Source organism: Vigna radiata, chromosome 7 (assembly GCF_000741045.1).
Source record: "Vigna radiata var. radiata cultivar VC1973A chromosome 7, Vradiata_ver6, whole genome shotgun sequence".
NCBI classification, from domain to species: domain Eukaryota; kingdom Viridiplantae; phylum Streptophyta; class Magnoliopsida; order Fabales; family Fabaceae; genus Vigna; species Vigna radiata.
In genome coordinates this window covers 19,636,563-19,649,772 of record NC_028357.1, presented here as the reverse complement: position 1 = coordinate 19,649,772, position 13,210 = coordinate 19,636,563, and the positions used below count along the sequence as shown (strand labels likewise).

At 35.1% G+C, this 13,210-nt stretch overlaps 1 protein-coding gene across 1 annotated transcript; it reads left to right on the top strand.

Annotated features, from left to right (window-relative positions):
- The first annotated feature begins 1,845 nt into the window (after nt 1–1,845).
- Nucleotides 1,846–2,856, top strand: LOC106766156. Its single transcript, XM_014650910.1, has 4 exons — nt 1,846–2,043; nt 2,132–2,230; nt 2,314–2,478; nt 2,605–2,856. Exons 1-4 carry the CDS (start codon nt 1,846–1,848, stop codon nt 2,854–2,856), a joined length of 714 nt encoding a protein of 237 aa, XP_014506396.1.
- Nucleotides 2,857–13,210: the final 10,354 nt, after the last annotated feature.

The following is a 13,210-nucleotide window of genomic DNA, read 5'->3' as shown; positions in this document are numbered from 1 at the left end:
TCCTTAGCCTGAGAGTGATCTGGTTGTAGAAATTGTAGTAGCTTGGCTAGAATAGTTATGAGCATGAGTAAGACCACAATTTATCTGGGTGGAGATGAGTGGTGCAGAAAAAGGATATTCATGTGACCATCAAGAGCTTGTGAATCTTCCCAATTTTTCCTTCTGTCATCCCCAATAATTGCTAGTTTTTCATGCTGTGACTGTGACTTCATCTTTTCTTCTCTCCTCACAAACATCAAACACTGATATAGTGCTGAATTAAAGCTGAGGATGGTGATTCAGAGTAGAAAATATGTGTCTGATGTTATAAAAGTTTTGTTAAAAGAACCAAATTGATAATTAACATAATCCAAAAATCACAATAACCAAATTCATAGGCATTCTATGCTTATTAGCTCTCTAACTTCTCTTTTTTAATGAACAACTTCTATATTCTCAACATTTACATTTTTATAGTTATCTATCCTTTACGTGCATTCTCAACATTTACATTTTTAAAGTTATCTATCCTTTACGTGCCAACAATGGCTTAGCCTCTGATACACTAATAGCCAACCTCCTACTTATAAACCCTATTGCTTATTATTTATTATAGTGATAGTAATTAGTTACCAACATAACAAAATCGAACAAGTATCAAGTCTATTGCATAATAAGCATAGAATATCAAGTCTTGTTTTTATTGTTTTGCTTTATTCAATCAAACCCACCACAAATCTGGAGTGTCTCTTCTCTCTCTTTTCTTTACTTGTTATACAACATATTATACTTCTCGTATATCTTGTATCTTCAATCTTGCTTTTAATTGATATGCTATTTTCTTGATCAATCAATTCATCTCTGTCTTTGTTATCCTATAATAATTTTGCATATTTCTCTTGNTGATTGAATCATNTTTACACTCTTAATTCCATCATTGCACCTTCAAGAATATGGCCTCAGGTGGTTTTATCCCTCCTCTTCCACCTTCAGGAAAATCTGATAATGGGAAGGGAAAGAAATCTTATGTAATCAAGTTGGCAGACCGTTTCAATAATGAAATTGGTTCAAGCAGTCAGGCAACTACCCCTACGTCTACCTCCACTGGTACATTTGTTCCATCTCTATTACAAGTTCCTGGCTTGACTTCCACTCCACATACATCTACACCTACCTCTCTTCCATCTCCATTACAAATGTCAGCTTTGACACCCACTTCAAACCAACTGCCTACTAATCAAATGGCATCACTCTCTCCCAATGTTGGTTCTAACCCATCAACTCCCACAAATATTGCACCATCACCTGGTTCAGTAGATGCAAATGCACATTCCAGTTCAGACACTAATGACGTGGAACAATGTCCCAACAATCATCCAATGATTAGACCCATTGGAGGAGGGTAACAAAAAAATGCAACTCAATTAATATTTATAGACAATTCATTCTTGTATCATTCTAATGTTTGAGTTTAATTTTGGTTTAGGTTTTATCCGACAAGAACTGCATCGAAGGCAATCATAGCTACCATCAAGCAACAGTTTGATGAGCCATAGCTAACACGGGGAGAAATCCCTAAGCCAACTAGAGATGTTTTCTTCGACCGTTTTAAGGTACTTGATTTATAATGTTTGGGTTACTGTCTTTGTAGTACACAATGGAGAATATTTATTATACCTTCAATCTCTCCTTTACTCCTATTCTTCTTCATTCTCACTATAACCATCATACACCAAACCAAACCATCTCACTAGCTATTCTCACTATTCTTTCTAATATATAACAGAGAAAGGTTTCATGGAACCCTGAAGATGAGGAAAAGGTAAAAAAAAAATTCAAACCAAGGCATCTCATAGACTCTTAGAGATGTATAAACAAGCTAGAACTCTAGGAAAAAGACCTAATTGGCTAGAGGATGATACTTGGAATGCTCTTCTGGAAAAGTGGAACATGCCACTATATAGAAAAAATTGTGAAACAGCTAAGAAGAATCGCACATCTCAAAAGGGTGGTTGTTTGCACACAGGAGGATCTATTAATGTGCATGAGCATGCTATTCGTTTGGTATGTAACTTGTACATTTTATTTCTTAAATTTGTAATCATAAGCTTTACAAATATTTATTAACAACTCATTTTATTTGCAGTCATAGGAGCTTGGCCGGTCTGTGCATGTTGATGAAATATTTCAGCAAACACATATTCGTCAATCAACGGGGGAATTTGTGGACGAAAGGTCTAGGCGGACCCATGTAAGTTTCTACTAACTTTATCACATTATACATTGTCGGTTTTTAAACCTTATGTTTACTGATAATATTTATTGTATTAATAGGAACAATTTGTAGCAAAGTTTTCTCAAATAAGATCTGAGAATGCATCTATTGGTGCCTCAGCAAGTAGTCCTCTAGATCCTGCCGATGAGGAAAGATTGAGAAACCGATGTTGGTTAGAGGATGTTGGTGGAAAATACAAGGGACGTGTATACGGGATTGGAAATGTCAGTTCCCAAGATGACTGTGTCGATAGTTACGTCCAACAGACACAATCATCTCCTTCTGCTCAGCAACAAAATTCAGAGGAAATTATTAACCTCAAATCGTAAGTACAACAATATGGTCAACAGCTTGAAAAGTTTCAAGGCTTTCTTGGCGTCCTCCTGCCATTCCTTCCGCCTTCGGCAGCCGCAACTGCACAAGACTTTTTAAACGTCCAAAATGTTCCAGCTCAAACTCAAGCACCCAATGATGTCCAAGCAGAACAACAAGCTGCAGAACAACAACCACCGGACCAGCAACCACCGGAACAACAACTACAGGACCACCAATCACCGGATCAGCCACCACCACTAGATGGAAATAGATATATGGATTATTAGGCATTTTTACACAACTTATTTCCATTACCTACTATTGAACTTATTTAGATACTAGCTAGAACCACTTGATGAACTTAAACCGGTGTTTTAACTCATGTTTAATGTTGCAATTATATTCATGTAAACAATATTATGAATGGCAAAAACTTATTTGTATGTCCAGGTCTGATTGTGAATGTTGAGCATACAGGTCTGATTGTGAATGTTGAGTATCTAGGTTTGATTGTGAATGTTGAATATCCAGGTCTGATTGTTAATGATGAATATCCAGGTCTGATTGTGAGTGTTGAAAATCTTTCCCGTTCTTGACCCAGAGTTTCTTCCATGCCTTGCTTGAATGATGAGATTTCCATTCTTCCCTGAGTAACTTTAGACTATGGAAAATATTTGTTGACGAATTTTGTAGCCACAGTCTCCCATGTAGTAAATGTCCCTTCAGGGAAGGAATTAAGCCACGTTAGTGTAACACCCCAGATTTTGGGATGTCACGGGTTTACAAAAACTTTTTAACACTTAATTCGAATACCATTGCGAGATAGAGCTTAAATAAAAACTTTCATTTATTATAACTAAAATCTGAAAATTTTATAAATCAAATACAACTATAAGGATTTCACAAAAATTCTATTACAAAGCTATTAGCTTTGAAATCAAAATCCCAAAGTTCTCCCATGTATCTCGCTGCTCAACTTCGTTTTATCTATATCTGTACAACATCTACTCTCGTACAAGTACGATCATCGTAGGTGGAAACCACAACCACAAACATGCAAGGGTTAGCTAACATAAAAAAAATCATATAACATACATAAGTATGCAACATCAACTTATAATAAGATATACGAATAGTACATATCATCGCACTCCTACACACACACTTTACATGACAACACACCAAATCATTAACGTCCGCACTATCAGAATTCCAATTCACCAGCATATATAACCACAAAAGGCTTTCATCAAAGTAACCAATTCACACCCAACCTCACTCGGTCATTCACTAACTCCTTCCCCAATTTAATTGCAACCATTCACTATACATTGAATCGCCATCGGTTACTCATATACAACAAAAGGTCAAGTGTCACTCCCCACCACTCTCTTAAAGAGCTTCACCGAGCCAGTACATTTTACAACACTATTACATAATAATATCTCCCACCACTCTTTGGAAGGCTTCACCGGCAAGTACACCACTTCCCATCACTCTCTTAGAGCTTCCCCGGGCAAGTATTTACTTTCCACCATCCTCTTGGGCTTCACCGGACAAGTATACACCTCCCACCACTCTATTCTCAAAGAGCTTCACCGGGCAAGTACCAGTGCTACTTCCACCACACTTCCAGGAGCTTCACCGGGCATCATAAATATAACTCAATTTTACGAGAAATAAACAATATTATATTTACATAACCAAACGACAAACCTGTAAGTGATAAACATTCTCCAACAATAATAAAACCATCCTTAAAATAATGACAAGTAACCAAATCACTCAAAATAATAAACACATATTAACACATCATTTTTTTCTATTCCGTAACAACAGTCGAGTCCATAAATTCTATATTTATATATACAAGTCAACCAAATAAAAGAATAATCAAATTATATATACTACCTACACCCCTTTTTTTTATTAAATACTCCTATAGTTCACCAATACCCCAATTGGACCCCACACTACCATTTTCTTACTCACTTTATTTCACTTTCCAGTAAGTTCATTATCCATTCCATGCATATCACTCTTTGTTACACACTCACAGCCCCACCACCTCAAAACATTATTCCTCTCTCTTCCACCCATAATAAATTTGCATACTTCCAAGTGGGCTCCACATGGGTCTACTAGCTTACTAAACTAAAGTTTTTCTCTTTCTATTCACGTAAAATCCTTCCACCAAAATCAACTCATCACTTCACTTCTCTTTCTTCATTAAAGGTCGTGGGCCACTCTAACTTCCATTCAATATTTTCCCATGCAAAAGGATATACGACTTTTCCTTTCTTCTCTTACTTCACGCTGCTACCACAAGACTACCATACAAATTCCAATTTCTCATTCGAAGCTCTTAAACCCAAAGGCCTTTTGTACTCTCAACTCTCACGTTGACTATCACTAAGTCATGATCACCTTTACGACTTAACTCTAGATTATACCATCATCAATTAAAGGTATGCAATGTGCCCCAACCTCTTGGTTTAGTCAATAACCTATCCCTGACTGCGTCAAAACCTTGAAACCAAAGAACTCCTATGCACCCTTACTATTTATGTGACACTAAGAACTCATGTACCGTGCAGGTTACATCCGACAACATAAAAGAAACAAGATNAAGAATCTACACACCCATGCATGAACCAAGGAACTCTAATGTCCATCAAAATGAAACTTAGAAACACAACCCAAAACACCACCTCCCCACACGTGTAACCCAAACAGAATATATAATGGAAACATCACAACACCACACACTCATGCAATCGCCTATGGATATCATACGTTAAAGACATTCAAACAAAATAAAAGAGAGTTCGCTCCCCTTACCTGGATATCCAGCAAGCGTCTACTATTATTCCTTGACGAAAACCTTTCTGTCGTGACAACGGTCTCCCTTCTTATCTCTTTCGGTCTTCCTTCTTATCTCTTTCGGTCTTCCTTCTTTCTATCTTTGTCGTTATCTCCTCTCTTTTCTAGGTTAAGATGTCTCCCTTCCTAGGTCTAAGTTTTCCCTATTTAACTCTCCCTTTTGTCTTTGTAACCTCACGTGCACAAGAGATTGGTTTAGAGACCCAAACGTTCCAAAAAAAATGGGCCTTAAAGGTGCCCATTACTCAGCCCAAAGTTCGCCTTTCTTTGCCTATTTTTCCGGCGCTCCTGGTTCGTGCACGAAGAAGAATTTTGGCTTCTTTCTTCTCTCACTTCCCTTTCCTTGCATGCAAAAATCACACCCTTTACGTAGAGTCTGTTCTTCCTTCATTAAACCCAATTTTTTTTTTTTATCTCTCTACCACCAATTCATGCATCATTCTCTTCTTTCTTGCATTCTTCTCTCTCCTTCTCTCTCCATTAATCACCGTAGGCCCCACCATTAAATACCAAAATATAAGAAGCTTTCTCTCTCCACTTTAGAAGCAACATCCATAATTTACTTTATTTCTCTCTCTCCAGCAACCAAAAACGTTTCCTTCCCCAAAAGAAAACCTCTTTCTTCATTTAATGTCAACATCTACATTTGCCAATTCTTTTCTCTCTCTTCCCACTAAGTGGGCCCCACGCAGAGAAATATGAAAACAATTGGCCAAGTTAGGAGGATGCACCAACCAGAACTTGAACCCCAGACATCACCATCCCAAGACTCAAAACAACACCACTAAGCCAATTCAATTTCACGGATCTACTATACCAATACAAATATTTAATACATATCATACATTTTACAGATTAATTAAAATAATGATAAATAATTTTGTTTTCTACTCCAACACTTTTTAACCCAAAGAAACAAAATCATAATAAATTATCTTAATATAAATAAATAAAAAAATATATTTTATTTATTTTCTACGGGTCTTACAGTTAGCATTGCCTCTCAATGAGAACGGAAACAAGCTAAGCCTCACTCTATCATCTAATACACCTGCCATCTTCACTGTATTGCAGATTTCACTAAACGTCGTCAAATGGTCATAGGGTTTCTCATTTGACAAGCCATGAAACTGGTTGCTTTGAACCAGGTGTATAAGCGCTGGATTCATCACCATGTTGGTCAGTTGATCCATAGGCATGGCTATGCTGTTAAAATGGAAAGGGCCAACAACATTAGATTGGTCTGCAAGAGTGCGTCTTGGAGGAGTTTGTTCAGCCATCTCCTCTGTTCTTTTAACTGGTGAAGGTGATAGTAATCTTTCAGGGGAAGGAAACAAATCCCTAGATGGGTGTCTGACTCTCCTTCTTCCCCTTGTCTCGCTTAAGCCTTCAAGAAGAGGTTAAGTATTTTTCTTGCTCCTAGTGTGTCTAGTCTCCTACTGCATGCACAAGAAACACAAACCCTAGAAGCACTTTTTTTTTTATAAAAGAAAAAAATAAAAGATAAAAAGAAAAAAATATATACAATGAAGTCAAACTTAATCAGTTTACACTACTTAATAAGTTAAACCACGAGTCCCTAACAACGGCGCCAAAAACTTCTTAAGTCCCTGGCAAATGTATCAGATCGTTATCAAGTAATATAAATGGGTAAGTCCAAGTATCGTTTCCCAAAGGACTCTTAGGCCTTACTTTTCATGTAAACCAATCGTGTTAGACTTGAGAAAAGAATTAAATTGAGGTGTGAATGCAAAGAACAAAAATAAACATGCAAATGCAATGATTCAATTGGTTTAAAGAAACTATGGATGAATGGAGTTGTTGGGGTCTACAATTTCATCTTATCCATCCTGATATATCTATTTTTCTTATTTAATTAGCTTATTTATCATATTGTCATGCAAACTTTCTTGGTCTACCCTTAACCCAATCCCTCGGTGAAAAAAGCCTATTACTAATTACTGGTTTGCTATCCCTAACCTCCCCTAGCAATTAATAATGGATAATAAACGGAAGCAAAATACAATTGATCGTTCTACCCCTATCCCTAGGCGGTATTAACATAATCAAGGAATTCAACACCAGTTCATGACATTATTGTACGTCCCCGTATCAATAAAGACAAACAACATTTACCGAATGAGTTAAACGATAAAAGCATTAAGCAAAGGTGAAGAACCCAACAATTGATAAATCAAGCATATGTAAGCATAAAAAATAAATAAGAATTTAGATATGTGAGAGTTTCAAAAGATTACATTGTTCCCCAACAACCTAGGGTTTAGTTCACCATAACCATGGTGAGACTAGATGAAATATGATAAAAGAATGGAAGAAATAACCTTAAACATGGTAGATTGGAGCCTAAGCATCCAAGGAACCTGCTCCAAGGTGTGTGGAATAGCTCTGGACGTTTCTCTCTGCCAAAAGAATGTGTTTTGATTCGCATTGGGGCTATATATAAGCCCAAAAAGATAACAGAAAGACTACAGAATCTAGCTAATAAAAACAGACAACCGCCTAGGCGCCTAAGTTCACCGTTGAGCAGTTTCCCTATAATCGCTCTGAACGCTCAGCAGTCCATTCTGGCGCTCAGCGGTTCACTTGACCCTTCTTTTCAGCCTTTGTCCTCTTCTTTCATGGGTCTAAGTCCACCTTACTTCACTTCCATCTTCAATTCACCTTAAAACCGTGCAAAACAATGTAAAAACAAGCATAATATCTCTAAAACCAACTTTTGACTCTCTTATGACTCAACTAAGTGTTTTACTTGATTTTAAGCTCATTCTAAGCCATAAAGGGTGTGTTTTGATATCAAATTTAAGTATGAAAATAACGGTTTTTAGACAGGATTTAATGAGAATTGAAGGATGGAAAGTGAAGTGGGAAGAAGTTGGATTCAAGAAAGGATGAAGAAAGGTGCAAAAGAAGAATCGCACCCACCGCTGAGCGTTGAGCGCTAGCTTCGTGGAAGAAGTTACGGTCAAACGCTTAAGTGCCAAAGCTGAGGGGAAAATGAAGAACTATGCCTACCGTTGAGCGCCAAAATCCACCGCTGAGCACTGAGATCTTCAATTCAATACGGCAGGAAGCCTGGGCGTCAACGCTAAGCGATCCAGTGGAATGCCGCTCCTACCGCTGAGCGGTGAATCTAGTGTTGAGTGTTGTAGATGGGCTTGGGACAAAATTTTGTAATTTTCATAGCTTATAAATAGACCCTGAGAACAATTCTAGGGTAATATTTTGACAAAAAAGGATGACAGAACACCTTCTACACTATTTGGAGGCGGCTTTTGACCAATTCTAGGGTTTATTCTTTCATTCTTTCCATTAAATTCATATAGTTTCACCATGTCAATGGTGAACTAAACCCTTTGTTGTTTGGGAACGATGTAATCCTTTTGAAACTCTCTTATATTGAAATTCTTATTTTATTCATACACTTGTATTATCAATAGTTTGGGTTATCTTCTTTGTACTTTAAAGCTTGCATTGTTTAACTCAATGTCATGATCTTTGATTTTGTCGATATGGGGACGTACGGGAAAATCTAGAACTAAGAAGAATTCTCTTGATTATGAAATATTGCCTAGAGATAGGAATAGGACGGTCAATTGCCTTAAGCTTCTGTCATTAATGCATTAGTTATTACTAGGGAGACTAGAGATAGTAAACTAGTAATTATGGTAATAGGCTCTTTTCTCTGAGAGATCGGGTTTAGAGTAAATTAGAAAGTTGCATGAACATTGATAATAAAGTCGAATTTAATAAGAAGAGTAGGTATAAGAGAGTGGATAAGGATGAAATCATAAACCCCAGCAACTCCATTCATTCATATCTCTATCTATCAACTGATTCAGCTTTTGCATTTGCATGTTTAATTTAAGTCTTTGCATTACGAACTCAAAACCAAATTTTCATTCAAGTCTTATAAAATCTATTCACATGAATGTTTAGGCCACAGAGTCCCTTGGGAAATGATAACTGGACTTACTGTTTTATTATTACTTGATACGATCTGGTACACTTACCAGAGTGTTAACAGCTGTAGCTTTAGAAGAGATTGGTAAATTGACCTCAACTCAATCATTAACTATTGATTAACAAAAATAGACAACCAATACTTGAGTGTAGGATTTAGCTCCTTTATTGAAGCTGATAAAGTAAATTACTCAAATTGTGTATCCTGTCATATGCTTTGTACATGTAAAATTCTTTATAAATGGATAGAAAAGAAGAATTTAAGTATAAAAATAATGGTTTTTCGACCGTTATCAGGGGGTTATGAATATTTGTGAATTAAAATTAACAACACAGATGAAGATAAAACTGTGATTAAAAATAGGTTGGTAACTAGTTCTATTACAATGTTTCCAATCCGAGATTAACAACAATGATACATTACTCTCACCCCTAATCCAACATAAATTAATCAACTAAGTGAAGATCAATTTAGTTTTCATAAATGTGAATTAAGCGAACGTAGTGCACATATTCAATCAATTTAACGCTTCCACAAATTAAGCATTTGTGTCTCTAATCATCTAAGCGGAGATTAAATACAATTAGGCAACTAAGCGTGTACCTAAATGCAAACTCAAATCAGATCAAATATTGTGCAAGGCAACAATATAATACCAATTAACAGTACAGAAATCTCTAGGAACCATTGTAATATTCCTAGTTTCCAAGCAACAAAATTAATTAAACTTCCATTACAATTAAATTAGATGCAGCAAAACATAGTACAGTAAATAAAAAGGAAATTTATACAATAAAACCGAGACTGCTACAGTAAATATGAAACTGCTACAATAAATACGAAAATACAGAAGACAGTAAATACAAAAAACAGTACATCAAAAAATGAAATTACAGCAGTACATAATAACAGCAATATAGAAAATACAGAATTTTAGAAATAGAAATTGCAGTAATAAAGAAACATTAAAAACAGAATACAAAAAAATAAAAATAGTAAAACAGAAAACAGTAAATTGCAAAATATAGAAATAGAATCAGGATTGCTGCAGCAGAATACAGAAAACGAAATTACCGTGAATAATTGAAATGAAATAATCAATGGCAGAAGAGAAACAACAACAGAAATTAAATTGCAGAAAAACAGCAGCGAAAATTAAATTGCAGAAAAACAAAATACATAAATTAAATTACAGCAGCAGAATTTAAATTACAACATCTAATCCCAAAATTAAAAAAGAACTTAGATATAGTTATTTATTCACCAAAATTGTGAATTTGTTGTCATGATACTCATATATATGATTATTATATTCGACGATCATTAGGACTTTAATTATTTTATTTTTCAACTAAATTTATATCTTTAGAATTGTGTTTTAGTTTTATTTTTTATATTTAATTTTAATATAGAAAAATACATGTGAGTACAACAATGAGAAGAAGTTCCACAAAGAAGAAGAAATTTGGTTGGCAAATAACATTGAGAAGAAGAGTTAGGGAAGAAAAAGTGAAAAAGTGATATAATTTAGTTTTAGGGAAGGATAATGATACTTTGACACCCAAATTTGACAAACTTTTGACACCAGACACATGTCATAAGCTAATTGGTCCATGTGTTTTAGGTTTTAAAAATTTGAAAATGAGGTGGAAAATGAAGGTTGCAGAGGTTTTGAAACATGAGATTGATTTGGATTCATTTCAGAAAAAGAACTTCATTTGCGCCAGAGCCTTCTTGAGAATCGTCCTCCCTTCCACCCACCGAAAAGTTTTCGTATCCTCACAAGGACCGATGACGTTGAAGGTGTTTCAAGGTTTCCGAAGTGTCATCATTAACCGGAACTGCTACGCGTTTCCGTTTCACTGTTTCGAGCGAACTTACCCCCAAACCGCCATTGAAGGTGTTTTTTTGAAGCTTTTTTCTGTTTGTTTCAGTAAAGCATTATTTTGGTTCGGTGGGTTTTAGTTTTTTTAAAAGTTTTGGGCATTTAGGGTTTGTGTTGTTATTTAGTTGTTTATTATGTTATGGTTAATTGTGGTTTGAATTTTTGTTGAATATTTTCGTGTTTATGTTGTTTTTTGGTGCAAAGTTTGAATTTTTTTGGTTAGTGATTATAGTTGGGTTATTTTGACTTAGGTTTTCTATTATGTTTTGTTTGACTTATGAAAAACACACCTTTATTTTCACCAAGGATGCTCTACCATTCATAAAACATGCATCCTAAGTCAAAGAATGAATTTCAAAAATAAGAAATGCAGGTTCAGTACAACACTGGTAACATAGTTCAAATAAGTGGGGAGTTTAGTTATGGTTTCTACACTTGAAGGTAGACTTTGGTCCTGAATACATGTTTCCTATTAAAAAAATTAATAATCATGTTCATACACCTTTGTTGTGAAAAATGATGAATAAATATTGGATTGATGGTGGATTTTCGTTCTACCATGTTGACATACATGTATATGAAGTTTTTGATGGATTGGATTGTGAAATGGGATGGAAAATAAGGGAGTTTCAACTTACTTTTTATCAAATACGAAAATCGTGTGTTTTGGTTGATTGATTAATTTTTGATGGATGAATTGAAGGATTGTATGGAAATCTTTGGTAAGATGGAAATATGAGTTAACCATCAAGATTTTGATGTTGTAAAAAGTTTATGTGTGGAAAATGATAAATCCAAAGGTGTATTTTGATGAGTAAAATTTATGAAGTTATTGCTTTGAAATTTATAGAGTGGTGGAATGGTGTTGAGAAATACGAAGGGAAAACAATGTCCAATTACACATGTGTAAGTTATCAAACTTTTGATGCTTTGGAGCTTTGATTCAACATTGGCATTTTATTGATATTGTGTGCATCTTTTTTCTCTGCAGGAGGAACTACAAGAGGTTAGGAAGAAGTATGTTTATGATTGGATTTTGGATGTTGGCAATGTGTGGAGGGATGAAATGTTGCAAGATTTAGGGTTGTTGTAGATGTTGCACAATACGAATTTTTGCAATGTAATTTATAGTTTTCTTAGAACTATTTCAGAATGTATTGATTAGGTCTAGATGTACATATTTTTTTTTACAAATGATCAAAGAGATGTATTCCTTACATTTATTGATAATGAAATTTGAAGATAAGAATGACCGTTGTGTTATTTTTGGTGTGCATTAACAGAAGGTTGAATAAAATAATGACAATTTTTTGTGTAGGACGTTTGTACTACAGTCCCCATGAAATGTATGTCATTATGTACAATGTCGTATTGTATGTTATTAAATGTTGAAAATTAATTATTACACTTAAGCACTAAATGGCATGAACTTTGTTGACCAAGATGTGCAAAACATTTGCCTTAAGTGTCATAATCATTGGTTGAACATAACTTGTATGTCCAATAAGTTGTAAAAAATAAATTTTGCACTTCAAAATCAATGGCATTTTTATAGTTGACCGGTTTGTGCAAAACATTTGTCTAAATTCTCCACTTATTTGCCTTTTGATACTAAGGCAGTTTCTGCACCATGAGTTTTACAAAGAATCGTTCCTTAGGGATGGAGTTCAATATAAATGTTATAATGAATGCTTGAACATCAATTGTATGTCCAATAAGTTTAAAAAAATTGTTCACTTAAAAATCAATGGCATTTTCAAAGTTGACCTGTCTGTGCAAAACCTTTGCCTAAACTCTCCAATTATTTGGCCTTTGCTACCAATGCAGTTTCTGCACCATGAGTTTTACAAAGGATGGTTTCTCAAGAATGAAGTTCGATATAAATGTCATA

Bases quoted from the DNA above. Each gene is read 5' to 3' on its own strand.
- LOC106766156 (XM_014650910.1), top strand. From the start codon at position 1,846: ATGTATAAACAAGCTAGAACTCTAGGAAAAAGACCTAATTGGCTAGAG. The intron at 2,044-2,131 runs GTATGTAACTTG...TTGCAGTCATAG, and splicing joins ATGAGCATGCTATTCGTTTG to GAGCTTGGCCGGTCTGTGCA. The intron at 2,479-2,604 runs GTCAGTTCCCAA...TATGGTCAACAG, and splicing joins GTGTATACGGGATTGGAAAT to CTTGAAAAGTTTCAAGGCTT.